Raw genomic sequence first — 27,809 nt, forward strand, 5'->3', positions numbered from 1 at the left:
CTCTTACGAAATTCAGGTTTAGCATTTATTGCAAAATACAAATGAGTTAGATCTTTGGCATTTGAGCCCTGCCATGAGGCCTTATTGAAAAGGTGCATTGTGGAATCTGGTTCAGGAGTCCAGTATGTTAAAAGTTTTGCATGGTAATGGGGAAAATACTAAGTGCAAACAGGAAGTCAGGATTCCTTTTAGTAGGAACACCTTTTATTTATCAGAAAAGTGCACTGATGGCTACAGATGTTCTTGGGACCTCTGTCCTTAGACCTACCCCCTGTACAATTCAACAGGACTTACTTTGAGGCTTGGTGTAATTAAAATGATGGGCAGGGGTGGATACTGGAGGTAAACAGGCATATAGAATACTTGTTCCTGGGATTTGGCTGTAACCCTGTGGTTGAACTTGTTTTCCTTTTCCCCTTTGAATTTAGAAAGGAATGGACTTTAAACTTGAGCTGTGTGGCAGCAACTCAGAAAGACAAGCAAGGTAAATCTTAATAAAGACTTTTCATGTTATTAAATGCCATTGTGGGGGAAGACTTGAAGTAAGTGATTCCAGACATTTTCCTTGTGCTGATTTTTTTTTTTTATGTGTTCTTTAAACTTCACTGACGTGTTGTGGTATGATTGTTTGATACTGTGGGAGCACATTGTGTGCAAATACTGGTTCGTTGAGAGGAAAAACAAAAACCAAATTGGTTCAGCTTGAAAATGTATGAAAGTTTTAAGCACTGTGATAAGCACTGATAAAAGTTCAGAGGGAGAGATACTGAAATGCTAGGCTGTGGTAGGGAGGACTCTGCCTCCTTCCCCCACCACCTGCTGATCCCACTGCTCCTGTTTTGATAGCCAGTCACAAGTATGTAAAGATTAGATGCCAGCAATATTCTGTGGTATTGTCAAATCTAAATTACATTCATCCGTTTATTTGCCCAGTCAGTGAACCTTCCTTCAGAACCTGAAGGAAGTCTTAACGTGGGTGTCTTCCCCCCAGTGTTATTGCTGTGGAGATTGATGTTCATGCAAATAAGGATAGTCCCAGGTAATTCTTCCAAGTGTGTTGCATAAGGAACCTGTTCCCAAAGGAAAATGTAGGAAACCTATATCCTGAGTTTGGCATGTGTAACATGCACTGCTAACCTTGCCCAAAGTGAAGGGCTTCATGTGGGGCTGTCAGTCTCTGCAGCAGTGTTCTCCAGATGTTCTCACTGCTGGTCAGACACAACAAACAGCCCTGGAAGAACAACACAAGGCTTCCTTCATGGAATAAGGCTGGTTTATGCAGACTGCTCCTGTGGGAGTCCTATCAGCTGTTGAAAAAGAGCAGCTGTGGGTCATCATACAAGGAAATTTAAAGGCCTTCCTAACAGGTTGCAAGTAAATGGTTTTGCTGTCATTAGTCATGTATTCTGAAGGTTTTAACAGTAACAAATGAAAAATGAATCCTGAAATGTTCATAGTTATGCATTTATTCTCACTAAGGATAAGAATTACTACCAATTACTAAGATTTTGTTCAGCCTTGCCAAAATTGTCAAATGAAAAATAGGGGATTATAGTGAAAAGGAGTGGGTGGGGGTTTTTGGTTGTTTTTTTGTTGTTTTGGAGGTTTTTTTTAATGGGGTATCTCCTATATGTGTGAATTAGTCTGTTACACAAGTAGGTTTGTACATAGGTATTTAATGATAGATTTTGAGATATTTGTGTAAAGTATTTGTAGGAAGTTTGATACTTTATTTAAAATCGATAGATCTTCTCTTTAAAAGTTTTTTGTTTGCAGGCCCTTCAGTCACAATACCAGAGAGAAAAATGTTCAGTACCCATTTTCTACCTGTGATGGGCTGAGTGATGGATCAGCTCTAACTCCATCATCTGACATGGTGTGTTAACATGGAATTTCCTTATGTTCTCAGTTGGTTTTGTATATGCATAGTTAATAGTGCATTTTGTAAAAAAAAAAAAAAAAAAATCCCTGCAGCCTTAAAAGTTATGTTCTATTGCTCTGTCTTATCATAGAATGGATGTGCAGCTACAGTGTTCATAAAATAACTTTAAAAAATGAGTGCAACTCAGACCTCCCCAATGAGATCATATCTAAAGACTGTTAATTCTATCTAGCTGCTGGGAAATGATGTATTTTGAATTTACCTTTTCTTAAAAGATACCCCAGGCTTCAGAATGTTTGAGTTGGGGACTTCTTTATTTATTTTTCAATTTGGGGCATCTGCAGGGTTCATGCCCACCTCCTTAAAACTAATTCAGAGCAACAAAGTGGTTGGACAAATAGATCTCTCTTTAAACATTCTATTAGATTTTCTAACCTCATCTTTCTGAATGAAGTTTGTGAAGTTTTATACCAGGAGAACTTAAGTTGTGGATATTTTAAAGTGACTGGAAAGGAACTATGTATCCAGTGCCAGTCCTGTTTTCTTCTGTGGAGATTGACCTGTACACTAACCTTGAAAAAAATCATAACTTGCAGATGTCTGATGAAATTTCTTAGGTAGTTTTGTTACAGTGCCCATTAAAGTTTGAAAATGGTTTTCTTGTATCAGCAAAATACTGGGAGCTAGCTATGTTTTTGAGGGGTTTTTCCTCAAGTGATATTCCTAAATATTTTACTTTTGTTCTAGGCTGCAATATTCCTGTTCTTCAATCTTCCATGTTTTTTTTTCTCTGTATTAGTAACTTTATTTTGCCTTTTTTTATGTGCTGTTTTAATTTGATTTTTGTATGTGAGTATGCAATTAAATTGTTTTAAAAAACAAGTTCAGGATCTGTTTCAGAAATACTACAGTATAAATGTTCTCAGTGAAATTCAGGTGGGCCAAGTATTTTGTGCCTGATGGCCATTATGGAGCTGCTCAGAGTCTTCACATAGCTCATCAGTCACCCACATCAAATGCCCCTGTCAAAATTGCAAATGGTTATAGACCATATTGTCTTCTAGTTGTGCAAGCAACTTTCATGCTCATTGGCAAACCTTTCCTCAGGAGAACCACACTGGGCAAGATATTGATGAAGCTTTGGGCATAGCTGTTAGTAATCTTGGCCACTTCCATGATGCAAGCAAGGTGGGTAAAAATTGGTTAAATAAATCATGAAATAATAAAGCCTCTCCTAGGTTGAAGGTTTTTGTTGTGAGCAGTCACACATTAACACACTATTTAAATGTCCTTTTCCTAGCTTTGTTTTGATATGTTTTGTCTTTCAACTGTTCATGTTGTTTCTGTGAATACACAGCCTTAAATCCAGGGTACAGCCTGAGGAGTAGTCTACAAAGGAGTATACAAGCCTGGGTGTAGTTTAAAGTTAATAGGTCAACACATACATTTAGCAGAACCATATGCAAGCCAGTCTTTAAGTACGAAGTTACTGTTTCCTTGGGTCAGGGTAAAATTCAGCTTCTGTTTTTAGTCTAGCAACTACTCTAGTTTTTTAATTCTACTGTCTCTTTCTGCATTTAAAGGTGGAAGAGATGTTATGAGGGTAACAGAAGTAAAAAATGCAACAGAATGTGCAGGAAAATGTAAATCAAGTAATACATTTTTATGCATAGTATAAAACATGGAATCCTAAAATACCTGATAATGCTGTTAATAGGTTTTATTGAGTAACTTGACTTTTATCAATGATAAATAATTTATTTAAAGTTTAACTTGTCTTAAATGTGCTGTAGAAAAGCTCTCAGTTCTGTCTTTGCTGTCTGTTTGCATTTTGCTTCTAAGATACACAGTATAGAAGTATTTAATGTTTCAAGATCTTAGTTCTGTTAAGTGGGGTGTGAAGTGTCAGTGAGGCCCATTCTCCATTCCCTTTCTAATGGCCAGTCTTTCTGTTAAGCAAAGTTGTGTTGCATTCCTAACTCATACACTAATAACATCTTGTAGAAACTTCCCACTTCAGCAACTATAATACAATAACCCATGGGTATGACCATGGTCTTGCAACAGCTTTTCAACAAATACTGAGAATTGCGAAAGCACTATTGCGCTATTGAGATTTTTTCCCATAGTCTATTCATTAAGTGTAACTGTAGTGACAAAACTGATGTTCAGCCAGAGGAAGAATTTTTTTTTCCCCTCTTTATGCTCACAATGAATTTTAATACACAGTGGAAATCTCAGCATGCTGTTATCTGTGTGTGGTGCTGTGTTTGAATATCAGGTAAGGAAAGTAAGACAGTGGACACAAGATATGTTTCTTGCCTCGTAGACATAAAAGCTTCGGTTGAGGAGGATTCAATCAGGGCCAGCTGACTCCAAGTTAGAGGGTTGTAATGAGCTATAGGTGGTTTAATGTCACTCTGTCTGGTGGGGTATCCATCACTGTCTTACTGTTCATTGCTTCTGTTCTGAATTTTAAAAGACGTAGTATTGTGAGAATAATAAAATAATAATGATGTAATGCATGTTTATTCATACTGAACAAAACAGGTGCTGGAATACTTGGAGTTGAAAGTAAAGCATAAAAAAGATGAAGTTACAGAAGCTGCAGATAGAACATTTGATGAACTTATTACTCTTCTGTCAAGGTAGTAATCTAGTTTTGTAGTATGGCACGGGGGAGTTACTTTTATCACAAACCTCTTCCTAATTCAGGTGAAAGACTAAAATTTTGTTTAGAATTTTCTCATAGCAGTACTTCCTAGTACCTGTCTTTCATTTTTACCCTTTCATTGTGGCATCTTGGAGCTGGTTTGCATAGTTGGAAAACACTACCTTATGCTGTCTCTGCTCTTAAAAAATAAGAAACTAGCCATAATGTTAATTTTCTGAAAAAGCTCCATTTTTGAGGTTAAATAAATATAAATTTTAATAGCAGGGTCTTTTTAATTGATTTTCTGCACATTTTCAAGCTGATAGAAGCCAAAGGACACTTCATTTCTGGATTTTTACAAATATTTGTATCTTCAGATTGAGGGGAGAGAGGTATTAAAGCTCAGGTTTCCAGAAGAGCCTCTGGGGGTGGGGGGGATGTCTTCAGTCTTATCTTAGTAGAATGAATTGTAGGATCCAACTTCAGTTGGATGTGTTTGGAAATAATAGGAGGCTGAAATGGAAGAGTGCTCCTAATATTTAATTAATAAATATTTTTTCACTGTGAACTCTTCAACTTTTGTGGTTCCTCCAATTACAGAGTGCATTTCCCATGCCTCTACTTTGCACTGTTCGGGGAAGATGATCCTTGTGTGTGAGATGTATCCACTTTGTATTGTGTGACTGGCAGCTGTGTGTTACAGTTCAGCTTTGAGTCTGTGTAGCTGAGTGCATAATGAATTCTGAAAGGTTATGTTTTTAACACAGGAAGAGGAAATTGTTTGCAGAATTAGAGAACATCAACAACTACAGTTCTAGTATTGCAAAAGCCAAGGAAATCATTGAAGAGAAGAAGCAGCACTTGATTGGTGCCGTTAGGACAGCAAAGGAACTAAAATTTTCACGTTCTCTAAGAAACTGTTGTGATCTCACTCAGGTAATAACATTCTTGCACTGTGAAATAATTTATTTTGGAGGAATATGTTCAAATTCAGAATGGAAGTTTGTTGTCCCAGTTTGCTCACTTCAATACTGATATTTTTAGGGTATTACATTCTTACCCTCACAACACAGAATTTGTGTTCGGTCTTTGTGACAAGTTACAGTCTGGTGACCAATGTGGAGCAAGAAAAGGTGATTTTTGCTTTAAAGAGTTTGGCATCTGAAACAGGAAATGGAGGGGGAGGATAGGAAAACTGTCACAGTGCTGGTCGTGAAAAAGTGGTGGTTGGATCCGTTCAGTTTCTCAAACCTTTTCCATTCCAGAGCTCCCACTTAAGAGCCTTCCCACTGACCTAGTCCAGAATTCATAGCCACACTCGATCCTCTTGGTCCCAAGCCTTTCATTCTTTCTCCCCATCATATCTGCTGTTCATAGAAACCCATGCTACCTGCCATGCTGTATCAGAACAAAGGTCCATCCTGTGAAGAAGTCTCCTGTCTCTGGCAACAGAGAGGAAAGATGCTTGGAGGAAGCATTCAAGAAACTGGTGAAGTTTGAGGTTAAGGGTTTTAGTATCAGTAGGATGCATCAGGTTCATTACACTGTATAAACATTACCTTATTCTGCTGTAAGCTTGTAGAACATCTTCAGTGTCATTGCAAAGCTTGTGGCAGTGTGCATGGGTGTGTACATAGGTAGTGTCAGTAAGTTCCATCTTTTACTCTTTAAAACGAGGTTTATGTAAAATAGCTTTCTCTGTTCTTTCAAAATGTGCCACCCAGTTATTTCATTTGGAACCTTTGTAGTCCTTGTGTTTAGAAGAAGAATCAATAATTGGTCTTGTCATTCCCTGAAGAAATGTGCTTTTCAGAATCCTCCCCCCTGCATCCATTTGTCACTTTCCATATAAAGAAACTGGGTCTTCTGACCCAGAAAAGAAGTCTAATCCTTCCTTTTTTTCTGTCTTTTACTTCCATCTTCCACCTGTGTGATTTTTTTGGGAACTGGCAGCCGCCACTCTCCTCTTATAGGCCTGCCTTTATACTTGGAGGTCACTTTCTTATTAGATGTTGAAACAAAAGGAATATATTAATTTTGCTTCTGTTTATATGCTTAGATTAGAGAATCTCAACCATTAAGTCTTAGTGAGGCAAGAGGACATGTTTGAGAATTAGCTGTTGGCTGAACTCAGGGAGTTTTTACTGTAAAATTAAAGGTGTCATGCTATAGATAGGTGTGTGCATAATCTACTTTCTGTTTAATGGAAGCTAAGATTGTACTTCTTAATTTCAGATTATTTGTGACTTGAAGTTGCCAGTGGAAGCTGAGCTCTCAAGAGTGAAGAATTTAAAGGAAAAAATACTTTCAAGGTAAAGGACTGGGGTGAGAGATACAGAAGGAGGTGAAAGGAGGCACAGGTTATCTTAATTATAAAAACTGTTCATGGAACAGTTAAACAGCAGAAATTGAGCTTTTCCGCTTGCAGTTGACTAAAAAACTGCTACTTCAAGGCATAATATTCACTAAAAACAGGCAATTGTCTTCATGTAAGACAAGCATATACAATTTGCTGGAATGTAGAAAAATACACATGCATTTTAAAAGTCCTTGATAGACCTCTGCCACTTCTAAACGTCTTCCCTTACCTGTAGGAATAAATTGGGAGAATAATGGCTTAATCATCTTTTTAGCGAATCAGTTTCTGACAAAGCTTGAATGTTTTTTGCTTTACTGATGTCTAAAGAAAGTTATGGAAAATCCCAGTTGCCATGCTGTCCCCACTGGAAGTGACTGACAATTTCTGTAGCAGAAATGAGTAAGACAGTAGGTCACAGCTGAGCTGCAGCTGACCCCATGCAACTTGGCCATGAGGCTGGTCAGGAGCGCTGCAGTTCCTGGTGTATAATAGCCATGCTCAAAAATCATGGAGGGACAGAACAAAGATGGTGTATTCCAGATACTCTGGAACATCATGGGGATCCCACTATATTTCAGGACGTGGGAACCACACTGGGAGTAGAGTTGGGGGATGTGAGTCAGAGAAATTAAGCTTAGCAAGTTGATTATTTGGGTGCTAAATGCAAACAGTTTTTGTAGGGTCACAGAATCATTCAGGTTGGAAAATACCATTAGGATCAGTGAGTCCAACCATTCACCCAACACTACCAACTCCACCTGTACCTGTGTTTAAGTGTAATGTCCGCATGTCTTTTAAATCACAAAGTCATAGTATGGTTTGGTTTGAGAGGGACCTTCAAAGGTTGTGTAGTCCAAATGTCCTCCAGTGAGCAAAGGCGTCCTCAGCTAGACCAGGTTGCTCAGAGTCCCCAGCCAGTCTGATCTTAAACCTTTCCAGGGACGGGGCATTTACCACCTCATTTACCAACAAGGCCACTTGTTCTGCTGTTTCACTCCTACTGTAAAAAAATTCCTTTTATCAAGTCTGAATTGACATTCCCTTAGGTCAAGGGTAGTGGTTTTAAACTGTCTCAGGAGGCTCTACCAGAAAATGTGTGCCTGTAAGGTTTCCCTGATGCCTTGCTTTCTCCAGCTCTCTTAGCCCCATGCCTCCAGGGATGATGACTCAGCCAATCCTTGGGTGGGTTGTGCCAATGGTAGGACCCCTCCTGTCGTGTTAGTTGAATTCTTGAGTTAGAAAATGGATAAAGCAGTCTATAAAATCCTATTTTAGAAACCTTATGCCCTACCTACCAAGTCACTCTTTTGAAGATACTGTTAGTGATGAATGGCAATTTTAGAGAAGCCTGTTTAAATGGACACTGCTAAACTCTCCCAGCTTAAAGCTGAAACATAACAAAACCCATTTTTTTTTGCATTGGAAAACTTTGCATTGGAAGAACTTCAGCTGAGCAGGGGACAAAGGAGACTTGATGAAGGATAAATATAAAGGTGTTACATACCTTGAGCCACTCCAAAATTAGACCAAAGGTGGAAAAGCCACAAGTAAGAGTTCCATAGAAGTTGAGGCACATGCTGTAGGCATAAAACATTGCGGAAGAAAGAGTGGATACGTTCCTGAAGGGGCAGTGGGAGAGAAACACAGACAGCTGTTCAAGACTATTTGCATTTCACTTTTCATTAATTAAAACTGGATGGAAAAGCTAAGGCATTTAAGTTATATTCACAGTTTCATTAGCTTAAATGTAGAAGCGATTAAAAGATTTTGCTGATTTTCATTGGTAAAGAAAATAGTTAATAGTGTCGCAATAAAGAGAAACATGTATTTTGGACTTGAGTTATGGTTTTGTTCTTTACAAAGAAAAGAAAATTCTTTGTACAAAATAATGTATTAAACTAAACTGAGTATAGATGTGAAAACTGAGCGAATGTTGCAGTACTCTGTGCATGAGGGATAAAGCACAAGGTAAGAATTTTAGAGTATGAACATGAAGATAAATGAGCAGCCAAATCTTGTTTTTGTAGGAAGAAATAAACTGGAGTAGGTAATTCATCTCTTACTTTGCCCCTCCATGAGTATTATGCTGAAAAACACTGTAGCTCTCAAACTGTCAAAGTGATTTAGGTATCCTTCTGTAATATTTTTCTCTTTGCTTGAGATTGTTCCTGAACACTTTTAAGATTACATCTTCATTAGAAAATTGAGGCAAGATTAAATGGGGAATGACAGGGAAGTAAGTATTTTTTAATGGAAGAGAATAGGTACAGTAATTCACCTGTTCTAATGGTTAAGTATTTATTCGAGATCAAATTAAAAAGACTGTAGGTGCTTATGGAATTCTAAGTGTATATTGAAGCAAAACAGATCTTTGCTTAGATACTGGTATTTCAGTCAGCATTCCAGTCAGACCAGTTTGTGTTTCACTTCCAACATTTTGGTTTTACTTGGGTTTTGCCCTACTATATTTTGCTGAATCGCTTAAGTTATCCGGGTTTTATTTGTGCTGTGTACTTTTCAACTTTGGTTGGCATTTGATGATTCAATCATGGAACTAGTTAGGCTGGAAAAGATCATTGAATCCAACTGTAAGCCTAACACTGTTAAGGCATCCACTAAAACAGGTCCCTACTACATGTATTACATGTTTGTAGTACATGTAGTGGAGATGTTAATCATTTCGACACATGAAAATGCATGTAAGTATAAATTAATCTCTGCAATGAACAGCAAATACTGAAATTGCTAGTATTTCCGGTTCACATTCTAAATCCTGATTGTGTCTACAACCCAGGACAGTATCAAATGCCAAATGAAATTCCTTAAGATTAACAAACCCCTTTTGTTTTTCAAATTACAATTGCTTTTATTTTATTACGGATTTTTGGTTGGTTGGGTTTTGTTGTTGTTTTGTTTGGTTGTTTTTTTCTGTAGTCTTTGACTTGAAAAAATGGAATGGAGTTGCTGTTAGGGCTGTTGCAGTTAACCCTGAATATGCTAAAAAAGGCTTATTGCATGCTGTAATTTCTGGGCTGGAAATCCTGCATAGAATGAGTAGTATCTGTTAGTACAAAAGCATGAGATATGCCTTTCGTATTCAACATCAGCTGTCTTATCACAATATGAGTATTTTTCTCAAGTGATTTTCATTTTTACTTCTGGTCTCTGATCATCCAGGTGTGGGGAACAATCTTGGAGAACGCTGTGCCTAAGCCTGTGTACTGTGTCTTTGACAATTCTTTTGTGGATTCAGGAGTTATGTTACTGGGTTTTTTTGTTGTCTTGGTGTTAAAAAATTGAATTCATTTTATTTCTAGCAGCTCTTTCGAGGTCTTTTTTTAACATAGTGGTGCATTCTTAATACATTTGCTTGGTCTCATGCTTTTCTGGAAACAGGCTGAGTTATGTTAATTTGTTTCCAAATAAAATTTTCCCCAAATACAGTGAAGATAATATACAAGACACTCTTATGCTTGATGACCAGGAAGAAATGCCTGATGTCATAATAGAGGAAATACTTGAAGATGACATGGAAGGCAAGTGTCTCATTCATTCATTCATTCATGCATTCAGCATTCCATTGTTGAGTGTGATGTTATTTTTGAGTCTTGCATTATGTGTGTTTTGCTCATGCAAGTTCTTTAATGGTGTCTGTTTCAATTCTTTCGGGGTTTTCTCCTTTTGTTCTCCAGCTTAGCTTATTGAAAACTTTATCACAAGCTCTCTCAAAGAGGGTTGAAAGCACCGTCTGCTGGTGATGATTTACTTTGACTTGTGGTTATTGCAGTCGCCTCAGTGTTCTTTCATTAGCTCCTGGAGAATTCTTTTCTGTCAGTTACCTCAGCTTCTTGAACCTTCTCCCAGGCCATTGTCCTATGATATCTGGCAGGAGCAGTTAGGTTCCACAGCTTGTTGGGTTTTCCCTGGATTGTACTAGTAAGATGAAAGGATCCTTCCCCTGTTGGAAGACTGAATCTGGAGTAGTGCGTGCAGTGTTGGAGCCTGTGGTACTGAAAGTCACTGTCACACAGGAGGGAGTCCAGCAGAGCCTGCCTGGCTGTGTGCAGGAGATGCTCAGGGTCTTAGAGGTGTTTTCCAGCCTTAGAAATTCTATGACTCTGTATGAAAGACAAGGTAGCTGACTCATCACTCTTGGGAAATGGTAACCAGGGGTGATCCAAAAGAGGCTGTGTCCCTGTAGGGGAAATCTTTCAAGTCATTCAGATTTTTTGTTCAGATGCCATCTTACTGGAAATGGCCAAGAGAAATCTCACATCTGTTCTGGATGCAGCATTTCCTAAACTTGGAGGCACGGTCCTGGCTCCCTGCTCAGATTGTTTCAGATGCCAGGTTCTATGTAGTCTTTCACCCATGGTATTTTGCAGTTTAGAAGTGGCAGTGCTGAGATCGCAGTGCTCCAGGATGTTGGAAATCTGTCTGGTTGGTGTGTTCTAATGAGTCATGCAGCCCACATTCTATCTAGACTATGTTGTCCACTCTTTGCAGGAAGCTTTGTGGTATAAAGTACTCTTGTAAGAATTGGGTTGTGGGACTTCTAAAACCCTCTGGCCCAGTAACAGCCTTTGTTGAGTAGCTTCAGAAAGAGAAACCTGTCTCTTGTATCCTGATGGAAGGAGGTGCCTGCAGTACAAAGGATTTGGATGATAAGTCCTAAGTCCTGCCTTACATAGGGTCATCTGTTTGTTAGTTCCTTGGTCTTCATGCACTAACACTAAATAACTACAGGGAAGTGCTTAGCATACCTGTTCTTAAAGGTAAGAGTCTTAATCTCTAACTTGTTTTCTATGTCTTTGTTAGAGGGAATAAAAACTCTGAATTACCCACTTAAATTCAGCCTACCACTTCATGAGACAGCCTTTTGTTTTGGGGAGGAGCATAAAGGGAGGCAGTTCAAAAGAACGATTTCATCAGGAAGCAAACATGGTATTAGTTTGAAATAGTATGAACAGACTTGTCATATTAAAATCTGTTTGAGGTAATATTAGCATGATTAATGCAACATAAACTCAATCATATGCCTGGTAATACCTGTTGGAGTCACTTGGGGAGTGTTTGATAATTTGTGTTATGTCTTGCTCAGGTTTGACAGAGTTGGTGTTTGTAAGCCATGTTATAAATCCATGTCATTTCTATATTCGGAGATATTCACAGAAGAAAGAAGCATTTGCTTTGCAGAAGAAATTGGAAAACTTCTGCTCTAGTAGCAGTTCCTATCTCTTGCCTTCAGACATTTTGGAAATAGGTAAACAGTGAATTTCTAAAGATCTAATACACAGCTTAAAATAGCACCTCACATTATACCTTCCTTAGTATCATTCTTTCTTTTTTCTCTTCTCCCTCCCGTTCCTTTATGTAGTGAAGCAGTCCTTGTAAAGTTCACTGACTGGATAGAAACCATTCTACAAATTAAAATGAAAGGCAATAATACATTCTTAAATCATTAAAGTTATTTCCTAACCCACATGTTGATAATCTTACCCCCTTCCTCATAATGTGTTGAAAAAACCTGATGAAAAGTATGTAATAAATTAATATGTCAATGGGGCTTTTACCACTTTACTCAGAGCTATAGAGAGTTTGCCAGAAATTACTTCTTGATGCAAGTCAAACACATGCCAGCCATAAAGACACTGTGTAAGTGAATATGAGGGGAGCTTCTGGTGGCAGGGGAGACAAGGTTTTTACTGTCGTTGTGTCTTAATTGTAGCAGTAGCACTCGATACCCTACTTGTGTGAAGGGTGGGAACAGGGAGCGTTATGCAGAACTGTAATAAGGGTTTCAGTGTGAAATACTTGAAAATGCTGAATTTCATGCTTTTCTGTTTGCTTCCATGTAGGTGCTAGAACTTTCATTAAGAGTAAGGACACTGGAATGTGGTGCCGTGGAACTATCACTGAGCTGATTCCTGTAGAAAGTAAAAATCGGAGGAAAATGCCTTGTGGTCCAATAAGATATGAAGTGCGTGATGTTGGGTTGCTGGAAATATTCCTGATTGATTATGGAAGCTCTGTGGTTCTGATTTTCTCAGGGTATGTTTATGGAGAGAGGGGGTTTTGTCTGGAGTTGTTGTCTTTGACTGTTGTTACTCAAGATCTCCTCTGAGAAACAAGTCCTTCCTCACCTTCCCACATGGGGATGACCAGATTGCCAAATGGCTCTGGTATTCTCGCAGACACATTCCCCTCAGAAAAAGTGGCACTGTATTTAAGTGCATAAGTGTGCAAGCCTGCATACATTAAATATTTAACTGGGACTTGAGTTGTAAAAGAGAGCATGTAAGCCCTAAATACTTTCAAGAAATGCGTTTCACTAAGACTTTAAAATTCTGTTTCATTGGTGTTTATGACATGCCAATTACTACAATAATAACTTACAATAGAAGTCTGGGGTTTGGTTTGGGCAGATTTAGGCATAGGGTTTGGGTTGTTTTGTCTTTAAGCTAGTGCTACATTTGTTCCCATTGACATTAGGTATGATCCCACTGAAAAGCCTGATCCTTCTACTCTGCAAACTATTGAAACCCATGACATTTGTCTGTTTGTGAGGAAGCCTGACCAGCACATTGAGGCAGAGCTTGCAGCCATTCCTCCTTTAGCGGTACGGTGTGCACTGAAGGATGTTGTTCCCAAAAATGAAGTAAGTACAAACTGCTTGAAGTATTTTCAGAACTTCTTCATAAGATTTCTGTTAAAGAATTAAAATATGAAATTTTAAATTATCTTATTCCAGTATAAACAAAAGGAAACTCAGAAGTACAGGGGGTATTCTTTTTCAAGTTAAATTCACTTGTAAAAATATGTGTTGCATTGCTTTCATTAGAAAAGAAACAAGATCGTATAGCAGTCTGCCTGTGAGACTGCAAATGCATATTTCAGGCTTAAATCATGCTGGTCATACTTTAGACATGTTCTTTTATGAAGTTTAAAAATTGACTGCAAAATTGATCCTCTTATTTGTGTCTATCTGATAACTATGCAAGTAGTAACTTTCAAAAGTCATCCAAAGAATAAATGGATTCTTAAAATTTTAAAGAGACTCTCTTCAGAGATTGTACTTGTTACTTAGAATTTTTTTGCCACTATTTTAAAGTGTTATTTATTCTCTTTCAATATAACTGCAAATAAAGTACTGTCAACCTTTACTCCATTACAAAAAAAAGCGTGTATTTTGCAGTATTATTTTCTTCAGCATTCAGTTTTTGCTGGGCTTGCTTTATTCTTGCCACATTCACGTGGAAATTAACTAAGTCCAATACAGCTGTGCATTTCTGACAGTATTAACTGTTGGTCAGTTTTGAGGGTTTTTTACCAGTCTGATGTTGACTGAAATAACTTCAAATAGAAATTTTTGGAACAATTTTCACAAGTGTAGGTAAAATGCCTTCCCTGTATGTGCATTCATTTTTTTTTCTGTGCCTGAAAGGCACAAATTTGCAGTATCAAATGAGAAATGCACTAACTTGATTGAGAGAATTAAATTCAGACAGACTTTTTCAAGGTAGGTAAAATGTTGCACAGGATGCTGTGGAGAGCAGCAGTGTGTAAGTTGATTAAATCACGTTGTGCATTTGTGTAAAGACACAAGAAGACAAACTTGCATTTCTGCTCTCTCAATTCATGGGAAAGTCATGAAATGAAACATGAGATTATTCTGATTTATGTATCAAAACAATCTGAGGGGATCTTCAGAGGGGAACATGGTGGAAACAGCAATCCTTTGATGTGACTCAGTCTTATACAGTTTAATACACATACTAATCCATAATAAAAGAACTCTACTCAGTGCTGTCCTGGCTATGGACTAGACACGTCTGACCATGTTCAGTATTTAATCTGTTCAGATGTATCTGTGCTTTCTTCCTTGCATTTATTTTATCATACTTTTAATTATGGTTTGTATTTTTTGTTTTAATGTTCTCTGACATCCTCAGTAACTTTTTCTTTGTAATACAGGATGAAGGTTGGGGAGAGGAGGCAAAGACAAAATTTTTAGAAATGGTAAATAATAAAGTTGTTTCAATGATGGTGTTTAGAGAAGAGGATGGTGTTCTCATTGTGGATTTGGGAAAACCTCCATTTAATGAAATAAGCAGTAACCTACCACTGTCTCTCAAGGATGCGTTGGTTTTCTTGGATTTGGCAAGGTATGTGTCCTCCTTTGGTTCTTGCTCCTGTATGCCGTAACTGAGAACAGAATGATGCTTACCAAGTAAAGTTTACTAAGCTGGTTGCTTTTGCAGTGTTCCCTATATCAATGTGTGATGTATTAACCTTTAGCAGTTCTGTTGATTTCCTTTTTTCACCTTCACCAACAAACCCCATACTATACTCATTTGCACTAGTCAGGCTTCATTTAGGTAGAGAACTTTATTTTAGAAAATGGCAAAATATATATTTCTGTACACATTGTAAGTAACAAGGGCGCTAAATGAGAAGCCCTTGGTGTCTATCACAGACAGAAAACCACACAGAAATGAGCCTTGCATCTGTTTGATTTGGCTGGTAGGCAGTGGGAAAAGCATTACAGATAATTGGCTGCACCACCTGCAAGAAGGAAAGTTTAAGCTATATATATAAGTATGAATCAAGTAATTTTTATAAGATCATTTTGTGGGGTTTTTTTAATGGGAAATTTGACACTTGAATATAAAAGGGCTCATTTGCAGGTAATTTTGACTGACTTTATTCAAAATTTCACTTTCTTTACTTTAGGTTTAAATTGCAGCTTCCCAGTCAGCTGGAAAATTTCAGCATCTCTCAGTACAGTCCACCAAATATTCCACAGGAAGGAGAAGAGGTCTTTGTTGTGATTTGTCACATTAATAGTCCAAGTGATTTCTATCTCTGCTTGGTAAGTTTAGAAATAAAATCTTTTTGAATGAAACTATGAATAAACATTTTAATGTTGAGCTATTTGTAGTCCACATTAAATAAGCTACAACTTCTGTTAAATTCTGCTACTTGTTACCAGTGGTAGGATTCCTAGAATTAAGAGGCGAGATTAATTCCAACAGTCTTTGATTCAGCCTAGTTACATTCCAGGAATTCTTAAAATCCCGTGAAGTTTTTGTCAGTTATGTAACAGGATGGATTCCTTTGTGGTGTGCAGTGTTTTACTGATTAGAGCTGTTCTTTAACTGTTAGGCTCCTCAGTTCACTTCATGTATTCATGACCACTTTAATTTTGGAGGGAAGGCTGTGAAGTACAGTACTAGGAAAAAAACTACCACTTGAAAGAGGAAAAATGCCATTAAAAAAGAACATCTGCTGTGTATGTGTGGTTTGTTGTTTTTATTTCAGAGAGAGAGTGCAGAATCTTTAGCTCTTCTGGAGGAAATTCAGGAGATCTATAAACAAGAGAATGCTAAAAACTTGGAAATTATCTCCCCAGTCAAAGGCCAAGCCTGCATTGCAAAACAGGAGGATGGGAATTGGTACAGAGCACAGATTATAGGTGAAGTATTGATTCCTTTGCTTTAATTCTAGGTTGCAAAATCAGATGAGCTGGTAGGTCAGTCACACACTGGATATAAGCAGTAACATCCAGCCAGTATTTTTATTAGGAATCGTGGTGCTGCCAGGTAGCTTCATAAAGTCAGTAGTACTAATTCATGTTCCTCTGCTATTAATAGACTGGTTTATATAGCTGTTCTTTTTTAAACAGAGATGCAACATATTCCATTTTCTAGAGATTATTGAAATTCTGTTACATAATTATTTAAAGTAGTATTTCTCTTACTATTGCAGTTCGAACTGCAGCTTTGGCTATTCCAGCCAACCTGTGAGTGTATCTCGTGTGGGTGTAAAATTTTCTCTAGCAATTCCAAGGGGATTGGGGGGGACTTGTGCTGTGCTGAGTTGTGCTAGTGGTTGTGCTTGTGCTGAGTCTCTGTTGGCTGTGTGTGGGCAGTGTAGCATGTCTGTACTTACATGTTCATTTGCCATGTGTTCAGTGTGCCAATGTCTCACAAAGGGGGCCAAAGTGCCAGGGCTGTCATTTCAGGGACCTGAAAGAGCTGGCATCTAAAGGATATTCATTTTGATAGGGTTATAAAAATTCAAAAAAATTATACTGGCATGAGTATGGGGTCTGCTCTGAAATTCTGGTGCTGTGACCTGTATCAGATACTAATTTTTTGTTAAAATAACTCTGCTTGTTTTCCTTGAAGGGCTGCCAAGTTGTCAGGAAGTTCTGGTAAAGTATGTTGACTATGGCAACATTGCTAACTTAACTAACAAAGACATACGCAGAGTGAAACAGGAGTTTCTGAGCTTTCCTGAAAAGGTAAATGCCTGGATTAAACACTCAAAATTAACAGCATCTCAGTGAATGAGAGGGGAAAGAAAGAGATGTTCACCTTCTGAAATACATAAAATAAATAAAATGTTAAGAAACTTCTTTTTGCCCGCCATTATGAAGTGTCTCACTTAATGTGTTCGGTGCATACTGAAAACTCAAATTCTTTTATATCTTTCAGATGTAAATTAAATCTAGTGTTGCTCTGCAGTATATATACTGCAGAAGAGGTATATATACAATATGTATATACATGTGTATTTAATTCACTTAATTTCCATAATAAGCCAAACAAAAATTTGCATTCTTTCCCTTTTAAATTATAATCTCATAATACAGGGGGTTTTAAATATATTTTTGTTTGATTTATAGCACTTAAAATTGGGTGGCCTTCTAACTTGAGGAATAGTTGGAGTGTCCCCCTTTTGACAAGGAGGAAAATTTGACTGGGAAAGGAAATGGCAAAGTGTTTCTGTCAAATTTAAAAATGTACATAGATGGAAATAATTTTTTTTCTTTGCTGTTCATTTGATCGTTTTGGTTGCCAGTCACAATTATGCTGAACTTTGAAACTTCTTGTATTGATTGGGGTGTTTTTTAACAAGTTGAAGGCACCGGTAGGCTTTTTTTATTAAAGTGCAATAATCTTTAGTGATCTTCTGTGCAGTAATCTTCAGTGATCTCTGCATCAGTTCTGTGCCTTACCATAAAAAGAGGCAAAGAGATTTAAACTCTGTATTTCAGCATGATCATCTCTGAATGTGAGGTTCATGTTCAGCTGCTGGGAAGGGAGGGATCCTTTTGAACTAAAGCAGACTGTGGCAGTGTGGATTCAGAAGCCAAGGTTGTGCTGTGTTGTATGAGTGCAAAATAAAGCCTATGATTCAGTCATAATGAGATGGTCTTGCTCTGTATGTGATGTTAGTTGCATAATCTTGAGTTATTCTTCAGGCAATCAGGTGTAGGCTGGCTTGCATTGAACCATTCAAAGGGGCAAATGAGTGGAACAGAGAAGCCAAGGAAAGATTTGAAGAAATGACTGAAGATAAGCTTATGTTGTGTTCAGTTATTGGTAAGCTATCAGGAGTGTATTGATTTCTGTTTAGATATTATTATTAAATTCTATTATAAAAGACTCAAATATAGTAACAATCACTTTGATATTTAAAATAGTAATTATTTGAAGTGCTTGCGTTCATACCTGGTAGAGGTAGACTGGAGTAAGTATATCTAAATTCTATCCTCTCATTGGAGGGGACATAACAGATAAAACTTGCCACAAAAGCTCTGTTCATGTCTTGTCTTACAGACCCACACCAGTGTTACATGATATAAGTATTCTGGTTATTCAAATGGGCTTGTTTCCAAAAATACTAGCTGACCTTAATATTTCCTGACTTTATTGGTAGCTGGGACTGAGATTGCTGCTGCTTTAAAATATTGCCAGAAAAGAAAAATAATTTGAGATAGCACGTATGTACCTTAGTAGGATTTTTTTCAATACCATATATAGTGGTGTATATACCGTATGTAGTGGTATATGTACCACTATATGGTACTGTCATGTGTAATTACTTACTTTTCAGCCCTTGTGGAATGACTATTTGGAACCCATTTAATAAATGGAATTATATGTAGCAGTTGGAGTTTTTATACAAAAGCATTTTGTGATTATTGGTGTATTTTAAGTTAAGTTTATAGATCTGTTCAAAGCTTAAGTATCTGCATATTGTTGATGTTCAGAATAAATTATTTTGTACATCAGATGTAATTTTGGAGAAGTCTGTCTTCTAGTATTATTTGTCATTCCTCTAAAAGCGTAGTCTTTCTACTGTCATTGATGGCACTAATTATGTTGATATTATTCATTCACAGAAATTTTAGATAATAACATCTTATCTATTGAGCTCTTCAATGCCTCTGCTGATAATGGGAGAAAATTTAGTGTTAACTGCCAGCTAGTTGAGGAAGACTTAGCATCCTACATGCCTGGGTAAATACACTGTGCATAACTTTTAAAGTATTTGGAAATACAGAATTTGTGTGTTGAAACTGCTGGTGTGGTTGTGTCATCTCCAGTGGCTGGAATTTACCACATCTGCAATAAATTAATTTTCAAATCACGTTCATCAGGTGGTGTAAAGATTGTAACTGCAGTTTGATAGTTGAATTCTCAAACTAAGTCTTGACTAATGTATTGAAGTTGTACCTGTGAAAAAATGGTAGTTCAAATGTTTGCATCCTACTTAATGTCCCTAAGTGCCAGATCTTCCCAAAGTGTTTACTGTTAATGTTCCCATTCCTATGTATTGGGAAAAAGAATTGGTGTCTTAAAGCTGCACCAAAAGTGAGTCATCTCTTTCAGAGGTGTGTTACTAGAAAACACTTGAGTAACCAGCTGTGGCAGCGACAGGAGAGTTGGAAAGAGAGCAGAGTTGGGAAGTGTAGTTGGAGGGAGATGAGGCTGATGAGGGTATAACTCTGCTGTATTTAATTTGCTGGCTTTTTACTAAGATAATCCATGGGCTCTATTCATGAAAATCTGTAGTTACTCTTTCATTGATAATCTTTGAATACTGATGGAAATAAATCATTAAATAGGATGTTTCCATTTCAAAAGGAGATTCCTGAATTTGGTTTTTTCAGGAGGAAGTATGTAGGTGGATTTTCTCTCTTAGATCAGAAATGTAGCTAGATCTTACTTAGACACTCTAATACTGTCACAATTTTTAGTAGGGTTTTTGTAAGTTACACAACCTGAACAGCTGAGTTGTTTTTTCCCTGTCACAAAGGTCTTTTGTTGTGTCCCAGCTGTACTTAGATGCCTGCTTCCAACCTTCAGTCAAGGGGGTATATGCCTTAGCATAAATTGCTGAGTAACACTTGATCCCTTGAATAAGGTGGGTTTTATGATCCCTTGCTCACTCTTCCTTCTTGAGTTGGAGTGGGGAGAAAATTAAAGAAACTCAAGCGAGAAAACTCATGGGTTAAAATAAAGACAGAGAAATCACTTACCAGGTACTGTTGAAGGAAAACAGACTTGATTTTACTTAGTTATCACTAATTCGGGCATTGGTACATGGAAGACAAAGACTGAGAGTGCCTATCCTCCCCCTTTCCCAGGGTCGAGTTTATTCCAAGCACCTCACTTTCCTCTCCTGCACTTGAGTTACATTTAGTCCATCCGGGGAGGCAGTGAGTGGTGCAGGGAGCTGGGGTCAGGACACAGCAGCTTATCCATGCTGCTCCTTCCTTCTTTTCTTCCTCTGCTTTAGAATGGGCCCTCCACAGGCCTTTATCCCTTATTTTGTGGGATAAGAGGCCCACTCCAGATCTTCTGGTCTTACGATCTTGGTATTCCCTCTGCTATCCCTTCTGTTCCCTGAATGTGCAAGAGTACCTTCTGAAGGAGAATAAAAATGTTACTATCATTAGTGTTTCAGACCTAGCACTTAAAAAAGTTTCTGTCTAAGCTACAACTCACTTTCTTTCATGCTGAATAATTCCTGTCATTCTGTTATTGAGCGTTTTTCACTTTGTTTAAAATCTGTTTAAATTTTCCATTCTAATTATTATGTGCTTTTTACAGGTACACTGAAAGAACTGAAGTAAGGCCCAATGAAATATGGGATGATCCTCTAGAAGAAATTTCTAAAACCTCAGAATCTTTCATTCCTATAGACATGGAACTTGTTGATGAAGGAGATTACAGATCAATTTGTAACAAGGAGTTACATGGGAGAATTAGTCACGTTGTGTCTCCTAGTAAAATATTTGTACAATTGCTGTCATCAGAAAGTATACTGAAAAGGTACTAAAATTCAAAGAACTTCTTCTGCTAAGATGTTCTTATTACAAAGTGGTGAAATATAGTTAGAACAAACTCTCATAAGAGTTGCATTTACTTGTACTGTGTACTTCTTGAAGGCTGCTGACTTACTTGCCTTTGTTGAGAAAAATACAGGAGCAGAAGAGATGCTTGCACTATACTGTGGCTTATTAAACAGTGCTGGTTCCAAATTAAGTATATGATCTCACTCATATTTCAAGTCAGTTTTACTGGGGCCTCATGACTGCAACACTGTCCAAAAAGATTCAGTGTTCCTGCTCTTTCTTATCTCCCTCCCATTCCCTCTGAAAATCTGGTTTAAAAAAACCTGTATCCCAAGTCTTAGAACTTACTATTAGTAGTAGTTGCAGCAGGTCTTTTTTTCCAAAATGCTTCCAGTACCCCATTAGGAAGTTTGATGACAGTTTTTAGATGTCGTGTATATTAGCCTGCTTTTGGTAGATATTCTGGTAACATTCAGGTAGTCATGCCTACTCTTTGAAGATAGTTAAAAGAGTGTGTCATGGTTTACTGCAAGTTGCTTATTTATTTATTTATCTTTTCATCTTCTTGGCTGTAACTACCTAGAGTTCCGTTTATGTAGTCATGACATGGGGTACCACACTCAAGCTGTCAAGAGAAAACAGTGTTGTTTTCCTTGAGTGCCATGTAAAGCACTGAGGATTGCTCACATTAATTCCAGTGTCTAAGTTAACATGATAGGTATACAGACTTTTAGTCAGGGTGCTTGTGTTTTGTAACTCTCATTTCATGTATTTCTAACAAAGAAAAACTGTAATACTTTGCATCTGTTAAAACTAAATCTTCACTGTATGCTAGTTAAACAATGATTGAATAAACCCTTTATTTACTGCATTAGATTTTATCTCTAGAAAAGTGGTTTTTTGAATGTTAGTTTACAGGAGGAGATGGCTTCCTTCTACAAAGAATCCCAGCCAGAGTCTGTGAAGTGGGAGAGTGGAATGCACTGTGCTGTTTACATCCATGATGTGGGACAGTGGCAAAGAGGTCAGATCAGCAGGATTGTCTCTGAAACAAGTGCAGAGGTAAAGTTCTTATCATAACTGGGTTCATACTTCTAAACTTGAGATCGTTCACTGAATAAAATAAGGTCAAATCTTTGTTTCTTTCTTCTGTATTAGTATTTTCTTACAGTCTTTTGCTTTTGAGAGTTTAAGTCATGCTGTACATCACTGCAAATCAGTTGACTGTCTTGTCAAAGCTCAGGTGCCTTTAGCAGAGAAAGTGGTAGTTGAGGAAGGCTCATGAGGCTGACATTCTCTTTATTTACACTGCCCTTTGGAACACGGCCGAGATTCCCCAGCTGTAGTCTTAACAATTCCTTTTAGATTCTAGGTGGTGTGTGGAACTGAGGGTTACAATAGTCCAAACTTAATGATCCTTTTTAAAAGATGGAGCCAGTTGAACAGCACAGGAACACGTGTAGTCATGCAGTTGCATGAACCCTAAACTGATGGTGATGCACTGTGCCATGTAGCTGTAACATTTTCCACAGGAAGTTCACACGCAGCACTGCTTGAAACATGTGTTTTGTTTCAAGCCAATTTGAAATTAATGAGCACCAGAAAAAGCATTTTGTGACTAGATATTTATGTGTCTCCAAAGTAAGAATGGCTTTTTGATCAAACACATAATCCAGGACTGAATTGCTGTTGATTTTTTTCCACCATCATCAGATTGTGCCCAAGGGCCTTCTTAGGAGGAAGCAGAAATGGGACTGTGTACCAATGGGAAATGTGTACCTCAGGTTTGCCATCATCTGCTTTCTGAGCCTAAGAGCCTTCAAACAGCTATGTAAAGCCCATCAGAATAAAAAGCAAGGGGTGGAGGAGAGCTATTTCAGTGTTTCTTGGTTTACAAAAAGGTCAGGAAAGTCGTTGACCCCTTTGGAGCACATTTTTATGTGCTATTTGTATTTGTGTTTGCTGTTCTGTGATAGTTGCTTGAGTTGTGATGAAGTATTTCAGTGCAAAATGCATTTGTTAAATCCCAGTAATGTTTGCATTTTTTTAACCTCCTCGGGGTGCTTTGAATTACCATTTTTTACAGACAACAGTGAGAGAGAGGGTTTTTGTTCTGTTCTGTTATTTCTTGCCTGTAACAGGTACTGCTTTATGATTCTGGAGCTGAAAAAGCAGTGGAGGTCAGCTGTCTAAGAAAACTTGAGGAAAACATGAAGACCATTAGGACATTAGCAATAGAATGTTCACTGACAGAAATAAGGTAGCCTTTCCTTTATATTGAGTGGCAGCATGAGAAACTACTAATGACACACTGATTATTTAAGATTTGGATGTGATTTGCTTTTTGAACAAAGAAATGAGGTGGTGGCTGTGATTTATTTGATGAAGATCTGGAGTTTTTGCTAATGGTTATGCTGTATAATAGTAAAGCAAAAACTGCTGTAGATATAAATGATATTTATAGGTTGAGTTACAAAATAGTGAACTGATTTCATTGAATAGTCTTTTTCCATGGCTCAGAATTTGAGATGAGTTGGCTCTCATGAAACTATACAGAAAGTCTGTTTTTTAGACTGTTATGACAGGTGTCATAATTTCTAGAACTCATGATCCTCCTCATTATGAAGTTCTGGGCTTGTTGTTTTTTTTCTTGTAGAGATCCAGACATTAATAATGATTTCATGTTACTCTGGACTGTAGTAGAGATTCTTTTCTTTCTGTAACACTTCAGGCAGTTAAAAAAAAAGCCAAGCTTTTAGTAGAGGGGCGGAGTTGGTGGCTATGCTCAGGACATGCCAACTTCTTTTGTACCTAGAGATTCTTTCTTCTATGTTAGACCCACAGGTGGAAGCACACAGTGGACAGCAACAGTGTGTGAATGCTTATCCTATTACCTAACTGGAGCACAAGTGAAAATAGTCATACAGGTTTGTATTGAAAAACAGTGGTATTTAAAATTTGTCAGGTTGTCTGCTAATTTGTTTTTTTTTTTTTAATGTTGTACTTTTCAAAAAGTCGTAAATAGAACTTGATTGTATAGCTGTTGCTCTAGGGAAAAAGGTGCTTTTTCTTCTTTTTGCTTTACTTTTGTTATTCACTGGAGCATTAGGGCAGTTGGCTACCCAGTGTGGAGAGAGCTTCATCTTTGATATATTTGGTTACTGAAGAATAGTAGGTGTATCTTTGGGGTCATCAGATGCTGACAGCCTTTATGGACAGATAAGCAAGCTGCTCAGGTTCTTGATGACAAGGATATCAGCAGCTACTATATTAGTTTTCAAGCCTCAGAGACTGAAAGAATTAATCCAGTATGAATACCATTAGTAATTGTTCTCTTCTATGGTTTAAAAGAAAAGAAACAAACTAGGATTATTAGAAGGGTTTGATTTGTTCAGCGTCTGTTGGCAGCTGCTGGTGGCATTTTACACTGTGTGGAAATAAAAGCAATGATGAGTGAAGTTATTTATGTATGGGTTTAAATTTCCTGCTGGAAAACAAGTGTTTGGCACTTGATTCTATTAAAGAAGCCGAGGGGAAAAGCAATTTTTCATTCTACAACTCTTTTTTATTGTCATGTGTAGAACAGTTGGTTAAATGATTGGAACTGTCATATGCATTAAATAAATTTGTCTTCTCATGTGGGCATCAGTTGTTCAGGGATGTCTGATTGACAGTCGGTACCAATAAAATGAAAAATATGCCTGTAGTTTAGAAGAAATGCATATTTGTAATTTGTTGGCCAGCTCTCTTGTTTTTTTCCAGGAAAATGATACGAGTTGTGCATTGCCTGTGAAAATTCTTTGCAAAGATGAAACGGGAAAAATGATTGATACTTCTGAATACCTTATTGAACAGGGTTTGGCTCTTAGAAACAGAAGGTTTGGATACTTTTCTATTCTCTAAGACTGATGTTCATATTTGATCAAAATAATAAGTAAATCAAAAAAATTAGATTGTATACTACAGTTCTAGCAACAGCACTCCCATCTTCAGTGGACTTACTTGAGTATCATGTTATTTATTGTATCCATGCGACATTTCAGTTCTGTTAGTTTGTAGATGAGATGCTTGACAGTATTTTGAGATAACCTTTGCCACTTCTGTGTGTTTGGTTTTCTTACTTGTATTATTTTGTAGTTTTGCACTTTTCAGGTTCTTTGTCGGTTAATATATTGATATTTGATTGAATCTTTTAGGACTGGTAAAGCTGATGAGGCTTGTTTAGTCTCCAAGGAACATCTTGAAGTACCTTTTGAGCAGGGGAACACACAGCTGGATGTTTCTAATTCCAAAATTGCCTGTGCAAGAAACAGGACTGTTCCAGAGGAAAAAAACACTATTTCAGAGAGTGAGCAAAAATCACTCAAAACATACAAGCCTCATTCAGGAGTGGATGAAGTATATAAATCTCCCATTGTTCCTGAAGAAAAAATTTTCCAGGCTGTTGTGAGTTGTATTGGAAATGATGGAACTATTTATATAATACCAAAATCATTTGGTGAGTTTACATAGAAGAAAATATCTCTGAATCTGAGTGCTCTTGGGTATCAGAGTGTATGTTGGAACACCTGTCTGGTACATGTTCACTGTTCTGAAAGATTCCTCCTGGGGAGGTGATGTCCTTCAGTGTGAGGGACAAAAATTCTCTGTCCTTAAATCAGCTTTCCTGTCCTTCCACCCTCACAAGAAATCCAGAAACCCAAAGCACTTGAATGGGCAGGTTACTTGCCTTTCTGCTCTAGGCTGTAATGGAGGAAGCAGAAAGTGTTTGGTTTTGTGTTGTTTACTGATAAAGTAAATGTAGTAATTTACTTCACAGTGATGAAGTTACAGTCATAAAGATTCTTGGAAGTTAGCCTGATTCTCAGACACTGCTGGGTTTTTTTCCTTCAGTTTGAGCTCAAGTACAGTTTCTTCAGGCTCTTTATTTGTATTGTGGTACCTTCTATAGCTCACAATGTTTTCTGTTTGTATTGTTTGAAAGAGGTTCATTTTCTTCTGGCAGATGCAGTGTTGCTCCTCAGTTCATGTTAGGATGTTGTGCTTTACAGAAACATTTACATATGAGAACATTAATTCTTTTAATTTTTTTTTTCTCTCTACAGTATATTTAACTACAAGATGTAACTATTCATAAAACTTTGAAATTCAAAGTACAGTACACTTGCACAAGAGTGTGTATTTCTCCTGCAGTTCTTGCTGTAGGCTGTACCCATAGCAGAAGAGGTTCTTCTGGGCACCTCTCCTGTGTTCATTCATGGTGTTCTATCATTGAAACACTGGTCTGGGAGTTGTGTTGTTCATGCTTTGCTTGTTTGTCTGATATTAGTGCTGCCTACGTGTCAGTTACAAAATTTATAGACTCTTCTATAAGCTCTTCTGAGATTAGAATTCCGAATTACTAACAGCTTTAGAATTAGAAATGCAGTTTACTGTTCAGGTAATCTTCAGCGTGCACTAGATATTGAACATACATATTGTATCAGTGTTGGAAAATACATTTTGGAGCTACACATGTGCTTTGTGTTTATACATGTCTTCATCTGAATCTGATGGAGTTTAGTGATGGAAATATTTTGCATGAGTGTTAGGGACCATTTTTAATTTATTTTTATTTCACCTCCCTCTCCCAAGAAACTGCACTAAACAAATTGATGGCTGAAATACAAAATACCTTCAAAGGTCTTGGTCTCCTGATACCCTACTGCTGGAAAAAGGGAGAGGCCTGTGTTGTAAGAGGATCAGATACTGTGTGGTATCGAGCTAAAATAATAGAAGTCAGCAGTAGTATTCTTCAGGTAAGTTTGATTGTATGGGGGGAAGGGCGTATGTGTGTCTGCATGTGTGTTTAGAAAAGACATATAATCCAATCCTCTGAAATTAATAATGAACTTCACTTTTTTTTTCATTCAGCTGACCTGACTATGCAGATGTTGGTTCTGCTTAAAAGTGTTGATTACTGTCCTCATTTTTACATTTATTTTAAGGATCAAATCTGTCTACCTATTTCAGTTACCACAATTTTTCCTGTAGTTTCTCTAGTTAGGATAAATTTTCTTAAATAAAAAGCTGCTCTTGATCTCCTGTAATCCCTTTTAAGTTTTTTATTTTACTGTTCTTACCATATCTAGAATGCTTTGAAAACAATCAGGTTTAGCATGTCCTAAATTTAATATGTAATAAATGTAAATGTAGTAAATGCCCTATCCCCACCCAAAAGTATTGGCTATCTCTTTCTAATTCTTTCTGCTGCACAGGTATAGAGCTTCTTCTTATTAGCAGTTAATCTTACCTAAGCCCTTGAGTCTGCTCATGATTTTTGAATGGAGATTTGCAAAGTCTATCCTAGTTCACAAATTTTTTTTCTTTCCATTTTAAACTGATGTCGGTTATTCCACAAAAGGTAGGAAGTCTTGCAAGAGAAGTTTACAAACTGAATTTCTAATCTGCCATACCACTTTTTAAATCCGTTCTTACTTTTCCACTTTGTCACATCACCTACTTAGCATCAAACCAATAATTATTTTTCTCCACAAAAGTAATGCTGTAAATGACTGCATTCCCTTACTAAAGTTCATGCAAGAATTGTTTCATGAAAGCTTTGCATTTCCTGTAGGTACAGTACATAGATCGTGGTTACATAGAGAGCATCCCTCAGTGTCACCTGTATCCAACTACATTTTACACTGACATTCCTCCATTTTGCATCCCATGTCAGCTCTACAAGACACTGCCGGTGAGTGGTGGCACATCTGTGTGTTAG

The 27,809-nt window shown here is 37.4% G+C and overlaps 1 protein-coding gene across 1 annotated transcript in view; it reads left to right on the forward strand.

Annotated features, from left to right (window-relative positions):
- Positions 1–27,809, forward strand: part of RNF17 (ring finger protein 17) — a 40,205-nt gene that overhangs the window by 1,999 nt on the left and 10,397 nt on the right. The window contains exons 4-27 of the mRNA XM_066313031.1: positions 429–484; positions 1,777–1,876; positions 2,990–3,070; positions 4,433–4,530; positions 5,303–5,471; positions 6,771–6,847; positions 10,339–10,430; positions 11,996–12,157; positions 12,753–12,945; positions 13,387–13,552; positions 14,869–15,059; positions 15,628–15,766; positions 16,216–16,369; positions 17,085–17,200; positions 18,164–18,284; positions 19,088–19,205; positions 20,802–21,023; positions 21,958–22,108; positions 23,188–23,306; positions 23,883–23,973; positions 24,809–24,924; positions 25,243–25,544; positions 26,681–26,844; positions 27,663–27,782. Coding sequence (XP_066169128.1) covers positions 429–484; positions 1,777–1,876; positions 2,990–3,070; positions 4,433–4,530; positions 5,303–5,471; positions 6,771–6,847; positions 10,339–10,430; positions 11,996–12,157; positions 12,753–12,945; positions 13,387–13,552; positions 14,869–15,059; positions 15,628–15,766; positions 16,216–16,369; positions 17,085–17,200; positions 18,164–18,284; positions 19,088–19,205; positions 20,802–21,023; positions 21,958–22,108; positions 23,188–23,306; positions 23,883–23,973; positions 24,809–24,924; positions 25,243–25,544; positions 26,681–26,844; positions 27,663–27,782 — 3,318 coding nt within the window. The remainder of the gene's footprint in view (positions 1–428; positions 485–1,776; positions 1,877–2,989; positions 3,071–4,432; positions 4,531–5,302; positions 5,472–6,770; positions 6,848–10,338; positions 10,431–11,995; positions 12,158–12,752; positions 12,946–13,386; positions 13,553–14,868; positions 15,060–15,627; positions 15,767–16,215; positions 16,370–17,084; positions 17,201–18,163; positions 18,285–19,087; positions 19,206–20,801; positions 21,024–21,957; positions 22,109–23,187; positions 23,307–23,882; positions 23,974–24,808; positions 24,925–25,242; positions 25,545–26,680; positions 26,845–27,662; positions 27,783–27,809) is intronic.

Source organism: Sylvia atricapilla, chromosome 2, assembly GCF_009819655.1.
Source record: "Sylvia atricapilla isolate bSylAtr1 chromosome 2, bSylAtr1.pri, whole genome shotgun sequence".
NCBI classification, from domain to species: Eukaryota; Metazoa; Chordata; class Aves; order Passeriformes; family Sylviidae; genus Sylvia; species Sylvia atricapilla.